This window comes from Sorex fumeus, unplaced genomic scaffold, assembly GCF_029834395.1.
Source record: "Sorex fumeus unplaced genomic scaffold, SorFum_2.1 ptg000150l, whole genome shotgun sequence".
Taxonomy (NCBI): domain Eukaryota; kingdom Metazoa; phylum Chordata; class Mammalia; order Eulipotyphla; family Soricidae; genus Sorex; species Sorex fumeus.
Genome location: NW_026606207.1, coordinates 23,961 through 47,227, shown reverse-complemented (window position 1 = coordinate 47,227; position 23,267 = coordinate 23,961). Strand labels below are relative to the sequence as shown.

Sequence of the window (23,267 nt, the reverse complement as noted above, 5' to 3'; positions counted from 1 at the left end):
CTTATGTGTTCAAAATCTGTCTTACAAACTTTAAGAGCTACTGTCTAATCCCAAAGCTACGCTACAATTAAAAATGATTTCTGAAATACCAAGTCGAAGGCAGGCAAACAGTATTTGCACCTGCTTTACTGGGCGACTGACTTGCATCTGAACTGGCAGATTCTTTCCTGTCGAGACACACAAGGGCAGGAGGGGAGGGATTTTCTGTCTTACTGGTAAAGCTTTTTTGAGGCTGAAATAATAGGAAAATGTTCGTTGAAAAGTTTTAGATAATATAGTAAGATGTTACAAAAATTATAGAAGTCAAGTTTATACTTACTATCAACAGTACTTACAGAAATCATTACTCAGAAAAGAAATAACCTCTATGCAACCAACTCACGGTCATGCTGTTTCCAATGCACAAAATGGACTTTATTTTTGTTGCTGCTTGTGGGGCCATATCCAGAGATGCCAGGGAAGGAGCCCAGGCCTCACGGGCACACGTGTGCAGCACTGGGCAACGCTGCCTCCCCCAGTGCATTCACTTCAGACACTCGATGTGACAGATAAATGTTCTCTAACAGCTTAACAGCGGCAAAGAACCAAGCTCCAAATTGTGCTTAATACATGGCTTTATCTGGTTTAAGATACTTAAATGTATTTTTAAAGAAAGGGCAGTCTTCCCCACTCCCCCAGTTCATACAAAAGTCAAATATATTTTTAAAGTAATTATAGCAATTAGGTACAAATAGGAATCAAACCAGTTCTTGTACAGAACATCAGTCTCTTTCTCATTGAAGAGCTTCTGCAGTACGTTAAGCAACAAAACAAAACATATGCACTTATGTCTTAATACAGCAAAATATAAAAAGAAATCTGAGAATGTTGCTTAGTTTTCTAATTTAATTTGAAACATAGATTAAGAGTTTCTTCAGTTCTTGATAATATAGTAAGATAACATAAGTAAGATAATATAATCTTTTTCAGGAAAAAGATTTGCATGAAATTTACCTTACCTTTTGATAAACACTTTAAGAGCACATTTTATAAAAATCAGCAACCAGGCTTCTTTTTTTTTAAATTGAAATGAACATTAAGTACAAATGAACAATTTTCATTTATGTAGTAGCAAAAAGAGTCAATAATCCTTTCAGGAAAGAGACTATTTCATTTCCTCCCAACTTGGATTCACCATAAACTCGATCCACAAATGATATCGGTACCTAGTTTGGAAAAAAAAAAAAAAAGAAGAAAAATCAGCAAGGCAACAAGCAGGCATAGCTTTAAGGATAATGCAAGAGAAACAAGTTCCCCAATAAACAGTTCTTGGAATAGATTCGGAAGTCGGGGTTTCTTAAACTGTATTCAACCCCAAAATTAAAACAGACATTGTATGACCAAAAAATGGGTCCTAGGAACTCTGTCCACCGCTGGGAAAGCACTGTCCGTGAATATGAGCCGGCTGACTAAAGATTTAGCAGGCATTTCTAGGGAAAATAGCCTAGAAGTAAACGTTTTCTGCAGCAGTCAAGTTTAGCTCTATGTTTTAATATTAAGTTCTAAATTTTGTAATGTCTGGAAGTGACGCTGGATTTCACTCTGAATGGCAATATAAATGCAGAATGAATGAGTCTTCCCTAAAAGCTTATTAGCTAGCTCTAAGTATCAGATGCCCGGGTGCCACAAAGTTGGCCAATGCAACTCTCGGAAACTGAGCAACTGGGATTCATCACTGGAACTGGGGTCATGCCTGACAGTGCCGGAGCCACACGGCTGGATTTGGCTGAGGATGAACCCTGGGGTCTGGACCCTCTGAGGAAAGCGCCCTACTCCTGGGCCATATCCAGAAACACGGATATTCACCCTGCAGTGCACCTCAATAGCAGTTAGGAAACTTGAGACTTTTCATTCGAGTCTGAACCTTATTGTTCCTTTATGAGGAAGACACACTACCATCTGTAGCATACCTCGCCGATAGTGTAATTCAACTGTCTTGCTCGAACGATCATTTCCATCTGGAAGACATAGCCTTTAGAAACACATTTTTCGATGAGCTTCTGTAGTACTTCTTTTCGGTATAACCTGGAAGAAATTAAAATGTCTTGAGTACATATACACTTGCCGTCATGAATTTCTACTTAAAAAAAAAAAAAAAAAAACAAAAACCCAAAAATCAAACTACTGGTTGTAAAAACCTTAAAATTTCCCTCACCAATTGTATAATACATAGTCCTTGGAGTTGGCAATTATACTATATTTATCCTGAACTGGAAAGGCCATAAAACTGTGATTTAGAATTCAGAATTAATTTGGAAAATGAAATATAAATTTTTAAAAACTGGGTAATTTGAAGCAGAACCTCTCATTATTTCTAGTGTTTAGATTTTCTTAAAATTTCTTTTTAGAATTCAAAGAGAGACAAACTTTTATAGTTTGAAACAACAGTGGACCATGAGGGACCAAAATAACCCAGGGAAGAAAATCCCAGAAAGCTGGTGTCCTCCTAAACATCTAGGATCTGAAGGTGGCACCCGTTTACTCCCCCTGGCAGCCTGGAGGCCACTGGTGGGCGGGCCCTCCTAAGAGGCCCTGGCCCGAGTCACCAGGCCCCAAAGCCCAAGCCAGCAGCCCTGCCCGACTCGGCTATCAGGGAGGGAGGCAGCGGCTGTCACCACGCCCCCGCCCCGGTCTGGAGAACACCAGGCCAGGCCCCGTGAAGTCACTCTGCTTTCTCCCCAGTTAAGGCCGCAGGCCCTGGGCCCCACAGTTCACCAAGTTTTCCCCTCTTTTAGCTTTTTAAGCCTTTAGGTAGGCGTGCAGCACAGAAAGCAAGAGCCCAAGGGAGCCTGATGGCCCGAGTGGGTGTGCCCCTCTAACCTAGAGGCTCCTGAGGACGTTCATCTCAGCGAGAGGAGCGTCTGGACACCTGCATCGGAACAGTGGCGGTGAAGCAGCAACCGTTTCCTTCACCTTTTCAAGTTTCGGGGTTTTCACCGTGGACAGAAAATGGGTCTAGCAGAGCCTTTCGGGGACCTGGCTGTGACTCCTCATCAGAGTTTTCACTGGAACCCCAGACTCTCCCCGCTCTGTCCTAGGTAGTTCTGCGCCAGTCCCAGAGTTTGGGGTCCACTCACGCGGGTGTGCATGCTGACTGCTCACTCATCACTTCCTCCCCACGGAGCTGCCTATGCGAGGGACGCAGAGGGGCTCGCGCAAGGGGCCAAAGGGCCCTTTGAGGAAGTGGCGCAGGGCAGGGCAGGAAGCAAAGCCCCCACCTGCATGCTGGGGCCGGGCTGGAGCATCAGCACGCTTGCTACACCAAGGTAAGGCTCGAAAAATCAAAAAGCAAAACAAAACAAAAAAACAAACCCGAACCTGAATAATGACGACCCCTTCCCCACGCCTGATCATCACCATCCCCGCTGCTGGCCTGTGACGTTTCCAGGGGCCACCCCCTCTGCGGGAAGCTTTGTGCGTGCCACGGCTCTTGACCATGTTCCTAGAGGGCATCTGAAGATTTGTTTTGGGTGAAGAAGGGGCACCCCTGGGTATCCTCAGGGGCCAAGGGACCCTCCAGGGTGCTGGAGATTAATCCCAGCTTAGCTGTGTGCAAGACAAGAGCCCTACCCGTATACCATCACTCAGACCCTGCAAATGAAAATCTTAAAACACAAAACGACTCCAGTTTACTGTACCTGAAGCTGCCTGTCAAGTCAGACGCTCCTGGTCTCAGCAAAATCTGAGTTACAAAGTTGGCCCCGCGGCTGTCAAGTGAAACAAGAGAGACAAATCTGAGCTGAAAGGTCAACACGAAGGCAACAGTTTCCTAAGTGCAACGTTTCTATTCACACACAAAACCCCTGTTTCTATGAAACCGTCTGCCTAGACTATAGCTAAGAAGAACAGAGTAAAAAAGTCCAAGCGGCACCATAGCTGGGGTGCAGGGCCAGGGGGTTGGCACAGAGCAGGGATCGAGCCCAGGGTACTTGCACTACATGCCCCGGGTCCAGGATAACTATTTGCCCACGGTCACCTGTCGGAGTTAAGGACAGCTGCAGGATGCCAACGCCAACCAGGAACGCTGGTGCTTCCCTCTTAATTTTAAACAGCGCAAATGTACTGGTTTCACCTAGGTGACAGGTATGCTCGAGACCGGCATTTCACGAATGGGAGAGGGCTCTGGTTTTCAGTCATCTTTGGTGTCATTCTATGCCATCCTATCCTGGCTCCAGCTGCTACTACAGAAAACACTAGGCTATGTGGCTTAAACATCAAATATTTATTTCTCGCAGTTCTGGGGGTCCAGGATGAAGACGCATGCGGCCTTCTCTGAGGCTCAGACAGGAGGCCGCACGCCTGGGGTGGGTGGGCTGGGAGGGCAGCGTGAGTGGCTGCAGAGGCACTAATCACCCCGAGAGCCCAGACTCCAGCTCCTCTAAGCCTAATTACATCCCCAGACTTCCCTCCACTTTGGGAGCAAGGTTATTTAACACATGAATTCCCAGGCACAAGCTCTCCATAACAATGCCTTTGTCCATAACAATGTCTTTGGGGGTCGGTGTTTCAAACACTACTGAGCATCAATCAATTAAAAAAGCCGCTAGTGACCGAGGGCGATTAACATCTCAAAAGATGTCAACATTTCGAAAAGGCCCCAGGAAAGTGGCTTCTGCAGCTCTTTTCATCTGGACAAGCTGGAGGAGGTTCTCCCCCCCCCCCCCCCCTAGTGAGGGCACCCTAAAGGCCTGCCCTGGGAACAGTGATTATTCTTATCTTGATGCTGAGGATTTGGGTCACACCTGGCCACGCTCAGCGCTTCTTCCTGGTGAGGATGGGGTGATGGGCACTGAACTGGAGGGTGGCGTGTGGTATGTGTGTGTCCCTGTCTGTCCACATCCAAGGCAAGTGCCCTAATCCCTGTACTGTCTCTCCCACCCTGGAACAACTATTCTCATACAGAGCGCATGGGTACAGATATACCACTGGGATAATGGCTAACAAAAAGTATTTCGCTTTTAGTTTAATGATCTTAATCAAAGACATGCGTGAATCTATGTGTATTTACAATAGACGCAGGGCCTGTACCAAGCCCCGCAAGAACAAAAAAGACAAAATGCCCAAAGTGATATTTTCACCCCCTTTGAGTAATACCATCTTAAGCAGTCAGTGTGGAATTTTAGGGGTTGGTGACCCAGCAGACAGAACCCTCGAGGAAGACCTCCGGCCCATAGAACCCGCTCGGCCCTCATCCGTCCCCTAGTCTATTAGCCTTTGGAAGCAGGCAGATGGGGGCGGCCTGGGAATGAGCTTTTGGGAAGTATCAAACTGAAATGTGACGAACAATGAACTCGGCCTAGCCCCAAAGCAGCCACGACCAGACCCACTGGGAGGACGCAGAGACCCAGTTTTGTGATGAGGCGCTAGCCGGGGACCCGGGAAGTTGCGATGGGAACAAGAGGCCGAGCTCCGGCTCGCACAGCAAGGGACAGCCTCAGCCTCAGCCTCAAGCGCTCTCCCGACAACATCCCGGCACCAGACTCTGATCGACACAGAAGGACCCGAGTGAGGGCAGTTTTTTGGGGAAAAGTTTACAAACTAACTTTGAGGGTGAAACACCTCAAGGTGTCGATGAGCCCAGGCAGCGCATGACGCGGACCCTGACCACAGAGCCAAGAGTTAAGTCCCGAGCATAAGCCAAAACAACCAACTGTGAGAAGCCAAGCGGTGTGCGTCCCCGTTCTGGGGGTCACCCCCCACTTAATGGGGATGTAGAATTCTTTTCTCTTACTTGATGGGTACTTGAACATGGCTCCTTTCTCCTTCGGATAGGATGCTTTCTAACGAATCCTTTAATAATAAAATCATGAGATTTTTTAAGTTATAAGGAATATCCAAAATATATCTCTGTGTCCATCTATACAACTACTCAAGGTTATCACATCTTTGTGGTCTCTTAGGAACCACACCCACTGTTTCTGGGGGGTGACTACAAGGGGTGCCCAGGGAACCAGGCATTGAATCCGAGCCTCCCACCTGCCACGCATTCCAGCCCTTTGAGTGCTCTTTCCGGTTTAGTTGGGGTCTTTTAATTAAAACGCAGCAGGAGTCAGACCAGACTTGGATTTCAACTTTGCCCCTGGATCATACAAATGAGGCTGCTGACTGCCTCCATTTTCCTTAGGGCTTCTCCTCCAAGGCGGCGCTCAGGACACAGCCTGGTGCACCCCAGAGACTGCAGCTTTGATTCCGGACCACAGCAAGGACGTGCGGATCCCAACACAGTCACGTCAATGCGGCTCAAGGGAATCACCAGGTGTGCAACTGTGTCTAAACAGCACGGCATGTCTTAATTAGACCAACGGGCACACAGGGCCCAAGCGATGATGTAGAACGAAGGTGCACGCGGCAGGCCCAGTTGACCCCCCCGTGCTGCACACGCTCGTCCAAGCAGGGAGGTGCGACCCCTGAGCACAGAGGACTAGGAAGTCGTGACGGAACCAAACCAACAGGAAAAGTAAAAAAAAAAAAAAAAAAAAAAAAAAAGATTTGAACACGTGTGGGTAGGTAAATAACATGGACCCGAGGTTGCCACAAATCTTCAATTTGTAAACAAAACCTAAACCCCTACAATGTCCAGGAATGCAACAGAACAAGGGCTGCCTTGACACCTGGACACAAGTGCAACCTGTCTGACTGAAGCAAGAGCTGCAATGGACAGACTCACTGTTCCGTCAGTGTCTGTCTTCGCTGCAGACAGAATCCTGATGCTCTGGCCTCACTTCTGGGTTCCCTTTAAAGGCTTTGCCAGGGAGAATGCACGCCCAGATCGCAAGCCCACTTCCTGGGGTTTGGGTGGGGTCAAATCCAGCCGGGCTCAGGTGCTACCCTGAGCTTAGTGCTTGGGGTTGATCTCGGCTGTGCTGGGGGACTAAGTAGTCACCAGGGGCAAATGCGGGCCTCTTGCGTGCAGAGCCTGGAAGCAGCTTGACCCAATCTCTTCATTTCACTAAGACTGGACATAACCCATGCTTTGAATAACTTGCCCAGGGTTCCATAACTGAGGCAAGCCGAGAACTTGCCTGTGCTGTCTTCTAAAAAGCAGTAACCCAGACAGATCCTTTGCAGACAGAGCTTAAGACACCTCAGAATTCCAACCACCCGGAACAGCAGGTGACACAGATCAAATATACTACGATCATCTGAAGTCCGTTGTGGGTCAGGTCTTCCCTCCAAGAGGCAGTTTCTATTTCCCTTTAACAGAAACATCAATTCTCCGTTAGCCTCAGGAGGCCTTACAACTGTTCCTGATACCGTGGGACGCTGACTTCAAATGCCAAGAAAGCAAGCTTGTCTGGCTTCGCCAACGGCGAGAGGCCAGAGGCAGGAGAAATGAGATGCCCCGGCCCACTCAAGAACCAGGCCCACCTGCTGGACAAAATTTTGAACCTTTCAGCACAGTCGAAGGAAGCTGTGGAATTAGGCCAAGGGAGGCCCACAGGGCCCACCAGGAACCACCAGCCAATTCACAGAACCGACCGCGAGAAACAACAGGCTGTTGTTTAAGCCACAGCGCTCTGTGGAAGCTTTACTTCCATCCCCAAAGCAGGAGAGCGATGCTCAGGGAAGGCTGACGTTCTAGGAGACACAGGAAGAGAAGGACCCAGACAAGACCTTAATTCAGATCATGGGCTGAAGTCTACCTTTAGAGGCTTAGTTAAAAACTGCAACCGTGAACATTTATTTGAAATTAGCCTGGCAAGCTCCCCGTGACTTATTTGATATGCCAGACACAGTAACAACAAAGTCTCCAATGGAGACGTTACTGGGCCCGCTCGAGCAAATCGACGATCAACGGGAGGGCCTTTACTTTTTACTTTACTTACTTTAAACACCTCCATTTGGAAAAACTGTTTCCAAACTGTTCTAAAATACAGATGATTAATACACAGAACTAGGAGGTCCTGTCACAAAGAGACAAGCAGGAGGCCAGGTTTGATCCCTGGTCCCACATGATCCCCTGAGCACTGCCTGGTGTGGCCCTGACGGTTCTAGGCCCAGGAAATCCCGGGCCTGGTTGGCTGAGGATTACCAGGAGGGTTCCTGGGGCTTCTGAGCACTGCCTGGGACACTCTAACTCCCCCCTCCCCCTCCCTCCCCGAAAAAGAGGGGAGTCCAATAGAATGTATTTTGCTGAACTGCCTTTCCTGCCAAGGTTCAAAGGTTTATACGGTTTCATTCTTAATGGAAAATAGTCAATATACTCTAATCAGAATCAGGTAATATTTCTCTTGGGTTACAATTTGACACCACAGATCCCAAGACAGCATGGTAATTTAATCCCAATGCCTGTTATCAACGCAGTTCTAACCATCAGACCAAAAGACTACTTTACAACACCTGATTATTTTTACTGTACCTGATTATTTTTCTTCTCAAGTCCCAGCCATACACACCTCCATTTCCCTTGTAGCGAGTTCCAGAGACAATGTCAAAATTACCCTCCTTTTGCTTCCTGTGGGGGGGAAAAAATAAGCTGTCAATTAGGAAAAGCGATCAAGCCTTCACAAGTCAATTATAAGCTCCTCAAACTTGCTGATGCACGGAATGCCAAGAACAGATGATTCATACTACTCAAGATCTTTCCAAGTAGAGCCAAAAATCTCATCTTTAGATTCTTAAGCTTCAGACAAGTGCTATTTTACTGACTCTGCATTCTGTGAAACCATCCTGCATCACAGATAACAGAAGCGTGAATTGTGTTAATTCCCCTCGATTCCGCTCTTGCCCCTGGAGAGACAACACCGGGTGAGAAGGTAACCCTTCTTTTTTGGGGGCTTTTTGGGTCACACCTGGCCACGCACAGGGGTTACTCCTGGCTCGTGCACTCAGGAATCACCCCTGGCGGTGCTCGGGGGACCATATGGAATGCTGGGAATTGAACCTGGGTTGGCCGTGTCCAAGCCAAACACCCTACCCGCTGTGCTATCGCTCTAGTCCCAGGTAACCCTTTAAACCCTTGTCTTTGTTGTTTACAGAAAGAGTCCCTCAAAGCCACACACCCCTCCTATGACCTGGACAAAACTGGAACTACACTCAAGTCACTTGCACATAGTCGGTGAAATACGCATCGAAGACTGTGAGCATCCCAAAGGCCAGAGAGTTCCTCCTTGCCAGAGCTGCGGGACTGTGCCCCTGAGCGAGCCCAGATGCTCTGACAGGGTGTTCCCTGTGGGTTTCTCTGCTCCCAGGAGGAGGCCAGAGTGTGGCCTGGTGCTTGAGGCACTTCAGGGAGGAAGGGAAATGCCCCAACAAGCACTCTAAACTCCAGCAGGAACCAGGAGAGCCGTTTTCCGAGGAGCCGGTAGCCATCACTCTTCCTCCAGCAACACTCGTGGCCATTTTCCACCCTGACTAGTGCTGGACATACCGCTCTCAACACTTTAAAATTCTGACAAATGGGTAACGAGACAGCCAGACACGGATGAGTTCAGAGAAAGGGACCGTTCAGTGTGACTGGGGAAACAACAGGCGTGCTCCTGGCTCGGCAAGAGTCGAGTGGAGGGGCACAAGCCGAGGCGACAGAGATCACAGTGTCCAAAAGGCGGGCAGAGGTGAGACTACTGCCCCCTGGTTGAGTTCGCTTTTTTTTTGTTTTGTTTTTTGGGACACACTCAGCTGCGTTCAGATTCCTGGCTTTCTGTTCAGGGATCACTCCTGGTAGTACCCGGGGGACCTTATGGGGTGCCAGGGATGGCACCCAGGCAAGCAGCATACAAGGCATGTGCCCTGCCCACTGTGCTCTCCTCCTTCCTCTCACCCGGCTTTTATGCTGTCCAGTTAGCACTCACAGTCACAACGGTTTTGGAGCTCATTTTCTGAGCGGTGTTACGGGTAACCTGAGATTCACTGTTTTTCCAAGAATTATATATACCTGTAAACATAATTTTATACTCTCCACCAACACTTACTCTGCATTCTTTGCATTGTTCATTAAGATGCCTGCGTTAGGACCAGATCATTTCTCCAAAAGTTCAATTTCGAAATTTCCTTAGAAATAGGTTGTGAATGCTCTCGAATATATTGGTGGGGGAGGGGAGGGCACACCCAGCAGTACTCAGCTTACTCTTGGCTCTGGGCTGAGAGCACTCCTGGTGATGCTCGGGGACCACGTGGGGTGCTGGGGAGCAAACCTGGGTCGGCTGCATGCACTGCAAGTATACTAGCCACTGTACTATCTCTCCAGCCTGACGAATACTGTTGTTAGTACCTATGAACTTGACCACACTTGAATATAAATGAATTAGGTTGACAAATGCCTGAAAGTGGGCCGTCTGGCTTTCTAGAAGAGACCCTTGCTGTTTATTGGGCCGTAGGAAGGAGAAAGCATTTCCATGTCACAGGGAAGTTGCACCCTGTGGAATTGTATGATAGAGAATGCACTTCCAGGACATTGGAAAACTGTGCTCTGTGTGGTCTGTGGGATTTTATGACGAGGAATGTACTTCCAGGTCATGGGGAAATGGTGATTCGTGGGGTTAGTGGTCTGAAATTCGTAAAAGATGACCAGAGACAGGGATTAAGTCGTTTCCCTTGCCCAGGAATGTCCCAGGTCAAATCCCCCAGTACCATAAATGATCAGGAGTGATCCCTGAGCAGAGAGGCAGGAATAAGCCCTAAGCACCACTGGGTGTGGCTCTCCCAAAGCAAATTTGAAGAAATTGTCTCTTGTTTAGTTCCTTGGGCTCCTGAAATACTTATTCTATATCTACACTCCAGTGTATATATATTATTCCAGTATAATTCCAGTAATATATCTATTCTACACGGAACAATAATTATCAAACAACAGAAACTATAAACCACTATATAGACAAAACTACATAAACTACAGTGTCTATTTAAGCTACATGTCTTATCCATACAGTGGTTTTACTTATTGCTTTGGGCCACACCTGGTGTGCTGAGGGGACTGTGGGGGCCAGGGATTAACCCGGGGCTCCCCCAGGCCACGCAGGAGCACCAGCCCCGAGACGTTGCCTGGTCCTGACAGCGGCTTTATTTTTAGTAGCAAAATCAGAAGAGCATGTGTCCTTTTCATTAAATGTAAAATGCGAAAATTTGTCCAAAATCAAAATAAGCTACTCAGAATTCTTTCAAAGATTACAAATACGCACCTAATGAATTCAGGAATAAACTTTGGCTGAAATTTAGAAAAAAAAAAAAGTCAGTAAGGTAGGCATATAAGGACCACCAAAAGCCAAAAAGAAATAGCCCCCTTACGTGGTGTGAGAGATCAGCATCCATGATGATGATGAAGTTGCCTGTAGCGTGTTTCATTCCATGAATATAGGCAGTTCCTGGAGAGAAAATCATGCCCATTAAGAAACTCGACAGAAACAGTGAGTAGGGCGCTTGCTTTGAATGTGGCTAACCCAGGTTCACTCCCCGGCGTTCTACACGCCTGCCCCTGCCAGGAGGGATTCTTGCGCACAGAGCCAAATAGGCCCTGAGCACTGCTGGGGACGACCCCCTAAAAACAAAAACAAGACGTAGGACCCCGCATGGACCCCAATGATATTATAAGGTATGACAGATCCAAACTGCTTAAACGGGGGATCACAGGACAAGACTAAGGGGCCATCCAGTAGGCCAGGAGTTACAAAGAAGCATGGTCCAAAGGGGGCCACAGTCCGAAAAAAAGGCCGAGAAATACCGCTGCATAATGACACCCAACTGGGATCAGAAACGTCTCTCAGTACTGTTTGCCAGCCAATCTCTAGGTCCCAGGCCCCGTTCTCTCCTCTGGCCTGTTTCCACAGAAACCAGCGGCCGGTCTCCAGACCGTGTGCTGAAGTCTCAGCCCTGTTCCCTTGCAGGCTGGCCCGGCTGGAAACCTCCCTGCTCGGCTTCAGCATCGTGTTCTGTTCCGGGGGCCGGAAGCACAGCTCCCTGTCACCTCACGCTGAAAGTGCTCAGGACTTGGATGGGAAGACACCGGCCAGGATCGGGCCCGGAGGCCCCTGCACTGTCTAGTGCAGACTCCAGAGCTCACGAACAAGGCAGGCCGGAGCCTTCTGACTTACACGGGGCGGGGGGGGGGGGGGGGGGGCGCGCGTGGCTATCCAGGCCGGGGGTGCGGAGAAAGCTCGGAAATGGGGCCCTGGGTCCAACCCAGCACTTAGCTGTCAGAAAAGTGACTCTCTGCAGCCTTTAGACCCCCGGCTAGTCTTCCTGGCAGTTGGATCTCTAGGTTATTTCAAATCCAAGAAACCGTAATTCACATATTCAGAATCTGATACCGAGTGAAGGACCCGAGGGTCCCCCGACTAGCGGACGTTCAGTTCCCACACGCCGCTTCCCCCACCCCCAATGGCAGCACGGGGAAGTGTGGCAGGCAGCAGGAACGGGCACCCCGACGCCTCTTCAGAACGCCCCGCTCCCAGGAGACTTGCCGGTCACCCCTTCGTTTAAAGCGGAAAGCTTTTCCAACCGCACAACCTTAAAGACATATTCTGAGGGTTATAGCAGGGGCAGGACACTCGCCTTGCACCCGACATCTGCCCCGGGTCCCTCTGGCCTCTCCTTACTCTGCTCCGAACGGCAGGGCACCTCTTTGCAGGCTCTCCAGCTAACTGGCCTCCAGTCCTGCGGGCGAAGGGCACCACGGGCTCCGGTCCTGACTGCCCCCCCACCCCCAGCACGGCCTCAGGGGACCTCGGCTCCAAACACACACGCTGCCCTAGGCGACCACCGGCAGCTCCCTGTGCTCCCTTTGCCCGTGACCAGATGCCTGGCTCAGACTCGCAGCGGCTTCACTTTTCCCAGATGGGCTGGACACAGACAACTCACACTAAACCACTGACTATCACCGAGGCCCTACAGAAGGCCCTCGGGAGGCCACTCCTGGGAGACTGCACGCTGGGAACCATCTGACATCCGGAGCACGGTGGGGGCCGTGGGGTGGGGGCGAAGGGTTCCACTTACCGAGGCCCAACTTCTTCTCCCGTGGTCTTAAAAGCTGTTAAAAAAAATGACATTTTAAGCACAAACAACCCAAAAAACAGTTGAAAGTTTTTATTATTTATTCACACAAATGCCTACAGGACTATGGCTGCATTCAATCCAGATCTTAAAGCAGAGTATGCTCAGCATTTTTTTCCTTAGTAAAAAAGACATTTACAGAACTTAAGGTTTACTCCTGACTTTGTGCTCAGGGATACTTTGGGCAAAGGTCTGGGAACAGGGGTTGCGGCATACAAACCGAATGCTTAAACCCCTCCTGTTTCTCTGGCCCTGGTCACATCCGTTCACCCTGACCCCACAGGCTGCATCTTCCCCGCTGCACCCCCCCCTCCAGAAACCAGTGAGGAAATGATGGATTTCTATGATTGGGCTTATCATTTGAACTTGACCTACTCACTCCTTCCTAGAGAAACAAGACCGCGCACGCGCTCTGCCCTTTCTTGGAACTTGAGAGCCGTGCCCGTTTCTCAAGTCCCTTGGTGAGAGCGCTCGGCCGGCCCCAGAGCCGGCCTCTAGACCTGGACGGCCTCACCTCATTTTCGACTGGCCCAGAAGACCGGAGGGTTATCTCCGCAGCACAAAGGTTCACTTCTTTTCTTTTCCTTCCTGTCGAAACTGTCCTGTTACAGTTTTGTTTTTATAAAATCTTAAGCCATCACTCTATTGTTTAGCTTTGTCCTTTTTTTTTCCTGAATTTTTAAAAAATTAAACAGGGATCACAGCCAGCACAACCAGAACCAATGGACGACTTTTGATGAGTTATGAACAACTGTCAGGTGTCTAAAATGAAACGCTAAGCCAGAATTTCTCAGATGTTTGTCACGAGTGCAAAAAGGCAACGAGAAAAAAATCAAGAATGAGTTACAAGCACCAAAACAGAACAAATCAGGTGCAAATAATACAAACTGTTGACCCCCTGCAAATCTGAAGAGGCCCCCAAATCTCAGGTAAGGGTCAGTCCCAGTCTGTGTTAGACCAAGTAGAAAGCCCAGCTGTGTCCTCTGCCCAGTCCTGTCCTCCAGAAACAGTGACCCTAAGTGGCCAAGGGTGTATTGTCCGTGGGACTGAAACCAATATGCCACGGGGAGGGCGGGCTGGGCCACACAGGTGCTCAGGTCACCTAACATGACGTCTGTGCTTCGCAGTGCGGCTGGCAGAGCCAACACTAGGAAACGTGAGGGGCTCTGGAACTGGCCAAGTGGACAGAGGAGTCAAGACAAGGAAAGCGACAGTGCCTTGAGCAAGTCCCGACCCCATGACGGCGCTGCGGGAGGGCTTGGCAGGAAGCGGAGAGCACGAGAAACGAAATCCCACTGGGCGGCGGCAGAAATCTCAGCAAATCCGAGCGGAAGTGTCTTGAGGGTTTGGAAATGCTGAACCCGAGCGCCCAGCGGAGCAGGCGGTTCAGCGGCTTCTGCTTCCGGGAGTCACGAGTGGGAGGGGAGGCGCCACGGGGAGCTGCGGGCGAGGAACAGAGACCCAGGCTGTCGGGCCGCTCGACTCCGCAGATGCTCAGGGCAGAAATCTCTGCTTCTAGTGCGGCAGACCAATGTGACCGCAGTGCCGTTCGTCAGACTCTTGGATAAATCAAAACGGCATAGGAGTCAACGCTCGGGGGCTCTGGGAGGAAGGACACCTGTGTGTACCCAACTATAAAACCACCACAAAGTGGAGCGGAATTTATCTGATCTCAGACGGGGGTGGGGGGAGAGAACAGTGAAAAGGAGAGAGAGGGTGAAGCTCCCCTCAGCGCTCCCCAAAAGAGGCTGGCCCCGGCACTCAGGAGCTAGCCTGACCTTTTCATTCTCTCTCTGGGAGGGCAGGCCCCCCCCCCCCCCCCCCCCCCGCAGTGCTCAGGGCTTACTCTTGGCCCTGTCTGCACCATCACCCCCAGCAGGCTCGGGGAACCATGAGGTGTGGGCAGTGGAACCTGGGTCAACTATGCACAAGGCAAGCGCCCTATCCACTGGATCATCTTTCTGGCCCCATGACTTCACGTTTTGCCAGTGAAACCCCAAGTTTTAGCTTGGTTTTATTTTTTGGGGGGACGACGACACTCAGGCAGCCTGGAAAGCTGGCTGGCAAAGCACTGGGACCATTTTACCGACAAAGTAGAAAAAAGTGGTTTCAACGGAGGCTACGATAGTCATCGTTTCTTTCCCTCTTCCTTCCCCCTCCCCCTCCCGCTTAACACCTGTTACTTAAAAGCAAGTATTCCCGCTAACCTGGCCGATTTAAAGAAAAAAAAGTCTCTGTTTAAAAGGTTCAAGAAATGCCCTATCACTACAGGAAAACCACGACAGCGCTAATTTTCTCGTTGTGATTTTACTGGTTAACGGAACAAAGGAGCTGAAAGGGTCAACGCAGCAGGCGCGCCTCTGAGATCAATCAGGTCGAGCAGGGCTGCTTTGACACAAGCATTCGAAAGAGCGGCAGATGGAAGTTTCCAGACTGCACATCAAGGCCTCTCCCAGTTGGCTCTAAACAACCAACGGGGACCAGGGGCCTTGGTTTGGGAGTTTCCATGTGCAGTATCAAGGCGTTGTCAATGAAGCCTCATAACTGGGTGACCGCCAGAGGCAGCAAAGGCTCCACGGTGCTTCCTGGGCCGCTCCTGGGCCACGGCGGGCTTTAGAGGAGCGGCAGCAGGCGCGCTCGAGGTGGCTCACCCGCCCTGAGCCGGGCAGGGGGACCGCTAGCGTAGGTGACATTTACCGTGAACCAAGAGCAACGTGCCCCCCTCAACTCTTCCCACCTACCAAAGTCCTCCAACCGCACGGAGTTTACTGGGGTAGAGCCGGTGACTATTTCGGACAGTGCTGAACTGACGCTTCTATGGGACGCAGACTAACGGAGACTGACTTACGCCCAGACCAACGGTTCTTTTTCAGGGAAGGGGCGAACGTCCAGAGACGGCACCGAACAATAAGCAGACACTTCTGGTTGCCACCTGGGGGTAGCACACCCTCCTCTTAGCACCCCGCTGGTCAAATTCCAAGCTGCTACTAGACACCCCACACTAGAGACAGCTCCCCGGAACAAGGGATCACTGGGCCCCAATGCCAAGAGATTGAATAAGCTCATCTGCATGAACTGAAAAATACTTAATGCTTAGAATACGTTTTCTACTTAGATCTGTATGCTTGGCACCAAGGATCATCCCAAATGGAGCTCACACATTTGGACTTACAAATCCAAAGCAATGATCAAAACGGAAATCTGAAAAAAATGTAAACAATGTATGTAGTCATTATGTATATAATGAACTCTATGTTGCCCCAGCAAAAATGGGGGCAGGGGGCTGAGAGTGCTCTGAAGATTCAGGCTCAAACTCATTCTACTCCTACAGACTATTCTACAGGTAAAAACAAAATGCTACGGGTGCTGGAAAGTCATTGGGGTTTCACGTGAAAACAGCAGCCTCTCCTGGCTATAAGCAGTCTTCTCTGCTAATAGAGAAAACTAGCAGTATTCTTTCTTGCTAAAGAAATAGAGAAGATTGAGACGTATTTCTCATAGCTGCCTAATGCTGTAATGGTCTGCGAATTCACTATCAAGCTTTAATTTTTTTTTGCTTTTTGTGTCATACCCAGCAATGCACAGGGGTTACTCCTGGCTCTGCATTCAGGAATTACTCATGGCAGAGCTTGGGGGACCCTATGGGATGCTGGGAATTGAACCCAGGTCGGTCACGTGCAAGGCAAACACCCTACTGGCTGTGCTATCGCTCCAGTCCCTCAAGCTTTAATCTTTGTCCTTAAGAAAATTAACGGGCAGAATCCTTTGTACGACCAATTCATGCAGGTTTTGGGGGGATGGCTCACAAGATGTCAGGCAAACTTCTGTCAGTGGGAGCCCTGGGTTTGATCCTGGGCACCCATGGTCTTCTAAGCTGGAAGTAGCCCAGAGCACAAGATATGGACAAAAAACAAACAACAATAAAACAAGGCTGGGGGGGGGGGGGCGGGAAGAGTACAGTGGTTAAGGCACTTGCCTTGTACGTGTTGGAGACCCCAGGTCAATCTGTGGCACTGCGTATGGTCCCCTCAAGGACTGCCAGACGCAGGTCCCTCAAGCCCTGAGTACTCTGGGTGTGTCTCCCTCCCCCAAACACAAACCCCCAGTTCATCAATGTGCTCACAATTGTGATGTTAAACAACCACCAATCCAGTGGTCAAAAGTATGTGAAGCCTCAAATGTAATGAAAAACCCATCTGAAGCCCGACGTACAAGTCTCGGGTTGTTCCTAGGCTTAGGCATGGGGAGCTCATCACCGCTCACTGCTCACCGTCCCTACAGAAACACAGTGACAGGACAGGGCAAAGCTGTGGGACTCACAATTCTGTCAGAGCCGTAGATCTTCTCCAGCTGTTCAGCAACTTCCCTTGTTCCATCTGGGCTTCCATCATCTATGATTATAATTTCATAGTTGATTAAACTAAAAAAGCAAACAAAAACAAACTGAATTAACATCCGTGTTTTTTAAATAGTTAACACTATTTCCGAGTAACAAATATTTTCTTAAATATTCAACAGTGTTCTTAACTGTTTCTCATACCTTAAATTTCAGGCTTTTGAAAATGACCAATTCCTCACCCACAGAAGTAGAAATATACTGCCTTATTAACCACCAAGAAAAGCATCAACCATTAAGCTCCTCACCTCCACCCGAGCACGCGGCTGGAGATGCGGTTATAACATCCCGGCACTGGAGGCAGGTGCATCCCTGCAGGCTCCGGGCCAGCCCAGCACCACACTGACTCCCCCAGGCCTTGCTCTCCTGCCGCAAGACACGCATAAGCCCCACCGTGATCTGGTGCTTCCCCCCACAGAATACACGCTCTTAAAAAAAAACCACAACAATCAAAGAATATATATGCAAATAGCATTACATTAAATTTCATTTACCTACCTTGATTTAGTGGAGTGTTTTTTGGTGTTTTGTGTGTGTATGAAGCAAGGAAACTTTCACGGAAACTTAGATGTGAGAGGAAAGAGGAAGTATACTTTCAAGGGAGAACATGGACTCTTTGAAGAACAAGCCAAATTCATTTAACCTCTGATAATAAAATGGTGCAACCTTTACATAAAATTGCATAGACTTCAAAAGTATGTTTAAAAGGTTGAACATCTGGATGGTTAGCCTGTCTCATTTAATTTCTAACCAATTTAAGCAACAAAGGAATAAATCTGATTTGCTTTCGACCTTAAGAAACAATTTAGGGCGTGACTCAATCTTCTATGCCCCTATTTTAAATAGTCATAAACTTTATTATACACTTTAAGGTGAACTAGTTTCAAAAGACTCCCAATGGGCTGGAGAGAGTCCGAGGCAGGGTGCTTGCCTTACTCTCGGTTTCATTCCTTGACACGGCATACGGCGGCTCCTAGCACCGCTCTACAGTGATTCCTGAGCACAAAACCAGGAGTAAGCCCTGCCCTGGTCGGGGTGATCTCCACCCCCAAATACTTTCAACACTGCTCAAAATGATCAATTCACCATATATGTGCACGTAGTTTCTTTAAATCTCAGCTCACTCCCACTCGCCATCACCCCAACTACCTCTTCTAAAGGGCATCCTTAATAATTTCATTGGGAAACTTGAGAAAGGGAAAGGGCAGAGTCCACACAAAACCAGGCGCTCTGATTCTTCCTGGTGCTGCTTTAAGCAAGGAAGTGAATCAGAAAATGTACTTAAAAAAAAAAAAAAGAGTCCAGAGCCAGCTCACTTGGAAGGCAGTAAGCTCACCACAATACCACCAGCACCGCTGGAGCCAACTCACTTGGAAACAAGTAAAAGTAACCTATCTGGCGCCTGCAGACTGCAGTTTCCCAGGGCCTTGGATTTTACAAGTCAAAACCTGTAAGACTTAAGGACCCACTTCAAAAACAACATTCACCAGCACAATCACTGCCTCGCCCACTTCCAACACCCACCCACCTGAGCAACTCTCCCAGAACACAAGAACCCTAGCCTTAGGATCTCCACGAAGTATAACCCAGCTGGAGGGGAGGGATGGAGGCTGGGCCCAGGCAGGCCTCCAGGCGGGCGGAGCTAAGGAATCAGATTGTATCTGCAGCATGATCTGCTCTCCCCAGGGTGCTTCAGATTCCATCCAAAACCAAAAAATCCTATCCAGAAAGCATGCTGCACTAAATGACAGAGATGCCGGGAAGAACAAGATGGGCAAGTATTTCTCTGGCCTGGAAAGAGCTTAAACGAATACAAGGATAACAAATAAATGGGGGGGGGGGGGGGGGGGAGGAAGCACGGATGATGATAAAAACACCAAGACCTGCATCCTTCTGGATGCGGAAGACAGATACTATCTCCTTCAAAGGCCCACGGGCAAACCGCGATGCACCCACAACTCTCTCTCCACCGTGGAAGCTCAGTCAGGCCCGGCTGGCAGGCCCTCTGCCATCTGCTCCAAACCCATTTGCCTGAGAGCACTTGGGCAGTTAAGCCCAGTCCTCATCCCATTTCTCTCGCTGGCAATTCCATCACCAAGTTCTGGTTCGGATCCCCCGCTGAACTTGGTACTGCCACTGCGTTTTGACCCTCATCTCAAGAAGCCTTTCACGGGGCTGCAGGGAATTGCTGGCACGGGGGCTTCGCCAAATCCTGGGAAGCATGACAGGGCACCAAGAGCCTCCAATCTCGTTTATGAAAGTCAAAGTATGTTGAACACACACAGACACACACACACACAGAGCTCGGAGTTCGTCCCAGCTAGACTAATAACCACCCCGCATGGGCTGGGGCGATGGCAGCGCAAGGGAAGGCGCTTGCCTTGCACATGGCCAACCTGGATTTGATGCCTGGCACCCCATTAGGGTCACCTGAACCCCGCCCATACTGAGCACAGAACCAGGAGTAAACCCTGGGCACCGCCAAGAGTGACAAGAACCCAAAACCAACCAAAAAAAAAAAAAGAGGAAGAGAAAAAAAAAACCCAAAAAACCAGGGGCTGGAGTGATAGCACAGTGGGTAGGGCGTTTGCCTTGCACGCAGCAGACCTGGGTTCGATTCCCGGCATCCCATATGGTCCCCCAACACGGCCAGGGAGTGCAGAGCCAGGAGAACCCCCTGAGCATCGCTGGGAGTGACCCAAAACGCAAAAAAAAAACAAAAACAAAAACAAAAAAACAAACAACCCAACAAACGAACAAACAAAAACCAACCCAACCACCAGCCGGCCGAGTTTCCAGAAACAATCCTCCAAGTCTGGGGCGGGCACGGGATGAGCTACAGACACGTCGGGGGGCTGGAGCCGCGCTGCTGCAGCGGGCAGGGGGCACCGCGGCCTCGCACGGGCTCCCGGGAGCACTGCCCGGGAGGAATCCCCGGGCGCAGCAGAGCCACGCGTCATCATCCCGGAGCATCGATGGCCCAAACAGGAGCGAGAGAAGGAAGGGGGACGGGCGGGGGGGGGGGAGGGGGGCAAGGCACGACCCCAGCCTGTGCAAGCACCGGCCACAAAGTTGCGTCCGAGGAGCGGGGCTTCCTGCAGCGGGGTCGGAGGGCAAAGCGAAGCCGACCCCCCCCCTTCCGGCGCCGGCTGCGTCCCCCAAGTCCCGCGGCGGCTCGCCCGGCCCCGGCCGCCTCCCTCGGGCTTACATAAGCCGCGGCCGGGGGCGGGGAGGCGGCGCCCGCTCCGCCGGGGTCCCGCCGCCGCCGATCGCGACGGCCCGGCCGGGGGGCGGGGGGATGGGGGGACTCGGCGCCTCGGCCGAAGGCGCGCGAGGGGGGGGTCAGCCCCCCAAAATCAGCAACAAATAGGATCAGCGGGGTGGGCGAGCACAGGACTCGACCTCCCAGGGCAGGGACGAGCGCCCGGGCCGGGGCGGGACCCTCGGCTGCTCCCCCCCACCCCCGGGCGGCCGGCAGGAGCCCCCCGAGTCTCGGCGGCCCCCGCCGAGGCGTCGCGCGCCGCCAACTGCCGCCCCCCAACCCCCCAGGCCGCGACACCGGCCGGGCGCTCGCGCGGGGCCCGCTGACCTCTCGGAGAAGCTCTTCACCAGCAGCCACACGATGAGCGGCAGGTTCTCGCGCTCGTTGTAGGTGGGCAGCAGCACCGAGTACTTGTCCGGCCCCGCGCCGCGAGCCTTGGGAGCGGGCCGCCGAGCTTCCTCGGAGACCATGGCGGAACTGCGCGAGCCGCCGGAAGCGGAACTACGTCAGCAGCCGGCGCGGGGGAAGTGGGCGGGCCGGGCGAGACCAACGCGCATGCGGAGGGGGGTCTGCGCGTGCGCGTGGGCTGCTCTTCCCCGTCGGCTCCCCCGGAAGCCTTCAGGATTCTTTTCTCCTTCTCCCGGAGCCCAGGCACGGCCCCGGGGGATCTAGGCACAGCCGGCACCCCTCCGGGGAGGGGGAGACAGGGTCGCGTCCCGTTTGGTTGACCCGGTTGCTAGGAGACCGCCCCGGAAACCGGCCGGCCGGAAGCGGAAGTGCCCCCACCCGGCGGCCACTTCCGGGGGAGGCCGCCATGGCTGCTGCTCGCGCCGAGGTCCTGGCGCTGCAGGCCGAAGTGGCCCGGCGCGAGCAGGAGCTGGACTCGCTGCGGCAGAGGCTGGCGGCGGCGCAGGCGGCGGAGCAGGGGCCGGAGCGGCCGCCGCCGCCGCCGCCGGCCGAGTCGCCGCTGCCCGCGAAGGCCGCCCTGTCCCGGCAGGAGATCCTGCGCTACAGCCGGCAGCTGGTGCTGCCCGAGCTCGGCGTGGCCGGCCAGCTGCGCCTGGCCGCGGCGTCCGTGCTGGTGGTGGGCTGCGGGGGGCTGGGCTGCCCGCTGGCGCAGTACCTGGCGGCGGCGGGCGTGGGCCGCCTGGGCCTGGTGGACTACGACGTGGTGGACGTGAGCAACCTGGCGCGCCAGGTGCTGCACGGCGAGGCCCTGGCCGGCCAGGCCAAGGCCGCGTCGGCCGCCGCGGCGCTGCGGCGCCTCAACTCGGCCGTGGAGTGCGTGCCCTACGCGCAGGCCCTGACGCCGGCCACCGCGCTGGACCTGGTGCGCCGCTACGACGTGGTGGCCGACTGCTCGGACAACGCGCCCACCCGCTACCTGGTGAGCGACGCCTGCGTGCTGGCCGGCCGGCCGCTGGTGTCGGCCAGCGCCCTGCGCTTCGAGGGCCAGCTCGCCGTGTACCACCACGCCGGCGGCCCCTGCTACCGCTGCGTGTTCCCCGCGCCGCCGCCCGCGCACACGGTGACCAGCTGCGCCGACGGCGGCGTGCTCGGCGTGGTCACGGGCGTGCTGGGCTGCCTGCAGGCGCTGGAGGTGCTGAAGATCGCCGCGGGCCTCGGGCCGGCCTACAGCGGCCGCCTGCTGCTCTTCGACGCGCTGGCCGGCCAGTTCCGCGCCGTGCGCCTCCGCGGCCGCCGGCCCGACTGCGCGGCGTGCGGCGAGCGGCCCACGGTCACGGCGCTGCAGGACTACGAGGCCTTCTGCGGCGCGGCGGCCACCGACAAGTGCCGCCCCCTGCAGCTGCTGCGCCCGGACCAGCGCGTCTCGGTCGCCGACTACAAGCGCCTGCTGGACGCCGGGGTGCCCCACGTGCTGCTGGACGTCAGGCCCCAGGTGGAGGTGGACATCTGCCGGCTGCCGCACGCCCTGCACATCCCCCTGAAGCGGCTGGAACTCCAGGACGCAGCCAGCCGGCAGCTCCTGGCGGAGGCCACCCGGGGAGCCCGGCCCGGGGCGCAGGACGGCGCGCGGGACGGCGCGCAGGGCGGGACCCCCGGCCTCCCCGTCTTCGTCATCTGCAAGCTGGGCAACGACTCGCAGAAGGCCGTGAAGGTCCTGCAGGCCTGGAGTGCGGCCGGGGAGCTGGACGCGCCCTCGGTGCAGGACGTGGCCGGAGGACTCATGGCCTGGGCGGCCAAAGTCGACGCCACGTTTCCCGAGTACTGAGCAGGGACGCCAGGATGCCCCGAGGCCACCGGCCGGTGCATCGAAGACTGCTCTGCCCAGAAATACCTAGGGGTCTCTGATCTCTTTGTATACTGGGACTTTTTTCTTTTTTTCTTTTTTTTTTTTTTTTACAAGGGTTTGTAAGCTGTCGCCACGGGTTGTGGGACTGGTTCTGGGAACTGTTCAGGTCTGGAAGGGTGAACTGCAGCGTGTCAGGGTTTGGGGCTTTGAACTGGAGATCATTGGCCCATCCTGCTTTCTCGCGCCGCCTGCAATCAAAAGCTCTCTAAATTGCCCCCCCCCCTTTTTTTTTAATGCCTGGGCTGGTGCAATAAACAGGTCTGACGGAATCC

At 52.4% G+C, this 23,267-nt stretch overlaps 3 protein-coding genes across 3 annotated transcripts in view; 1 reads left to right on the top strand and 2 right to left on the bottom strand.

The window, feature by feature from the left end:
- Positions 1-1,141, bottom strand: part of ADNP (activity dependent neuroprotector homeobox) — a 33,359-nt gene extending 32,218 nt beyond the window's left edge. Inside the window, exon 1 of the mRNA XM_056106945.1 lies at positions 999-1,141. The gene's annotated coding sequence lies outside the window, so the exon portion shown is untranslated. The remainder of the gene's footprint in view (positions 1-998) is intronic.
- DPM1 (dolichyl-phosphate mannosyltransferase subunit 1, catalytic) lies at positions 1,077-21,164 on the bottom strand. The gene is made up of 9 exons (XM_056106949.1): positions 21,009-21,164; positions 17,344-17,443; positions 12,967-13,000; positions 11,263-11,339; positions 11,157-11,182; positions 8,399-8,494; positions 3,678-3,746; positions 1,950-2,064; positions 1,077-1,205 (listed from the first exon to the last, which is right to left on the bottom strand). The coding sequence occupies exons 1-9, from the start codon at positions 21,149-21,151 to the stop codon at positions 1,101-1,103; spliced, it is 765 nt and encodes a 254-aa protein (XP_055962924.1). The 5' UTR covers positions 21,152-21,164; the 3' UTR covers positions 1,077-1,100.
- A 321-nt stretch (positions 21,165-21,485) lies between these two features.
- Positions 21,486-22,968, top strand: MOCS3 (molybdenum cofactor synthesis 3). Its single transcript, XM_056106947.1, has one exon. It carries the CDS (start codon positions 21,496-21,498, stop codon positions 22,912-22,914), a length of 1,419 nt encoding a protein of 472 aa, XP_055962922.1. The 5' UTR covers positions 21,486-21,495; the 3' UTR covers positions 22,915-22,968.
- The last annotated feature ends 299 nt before the right edge of the window (positions 22,969-23,267 follow it).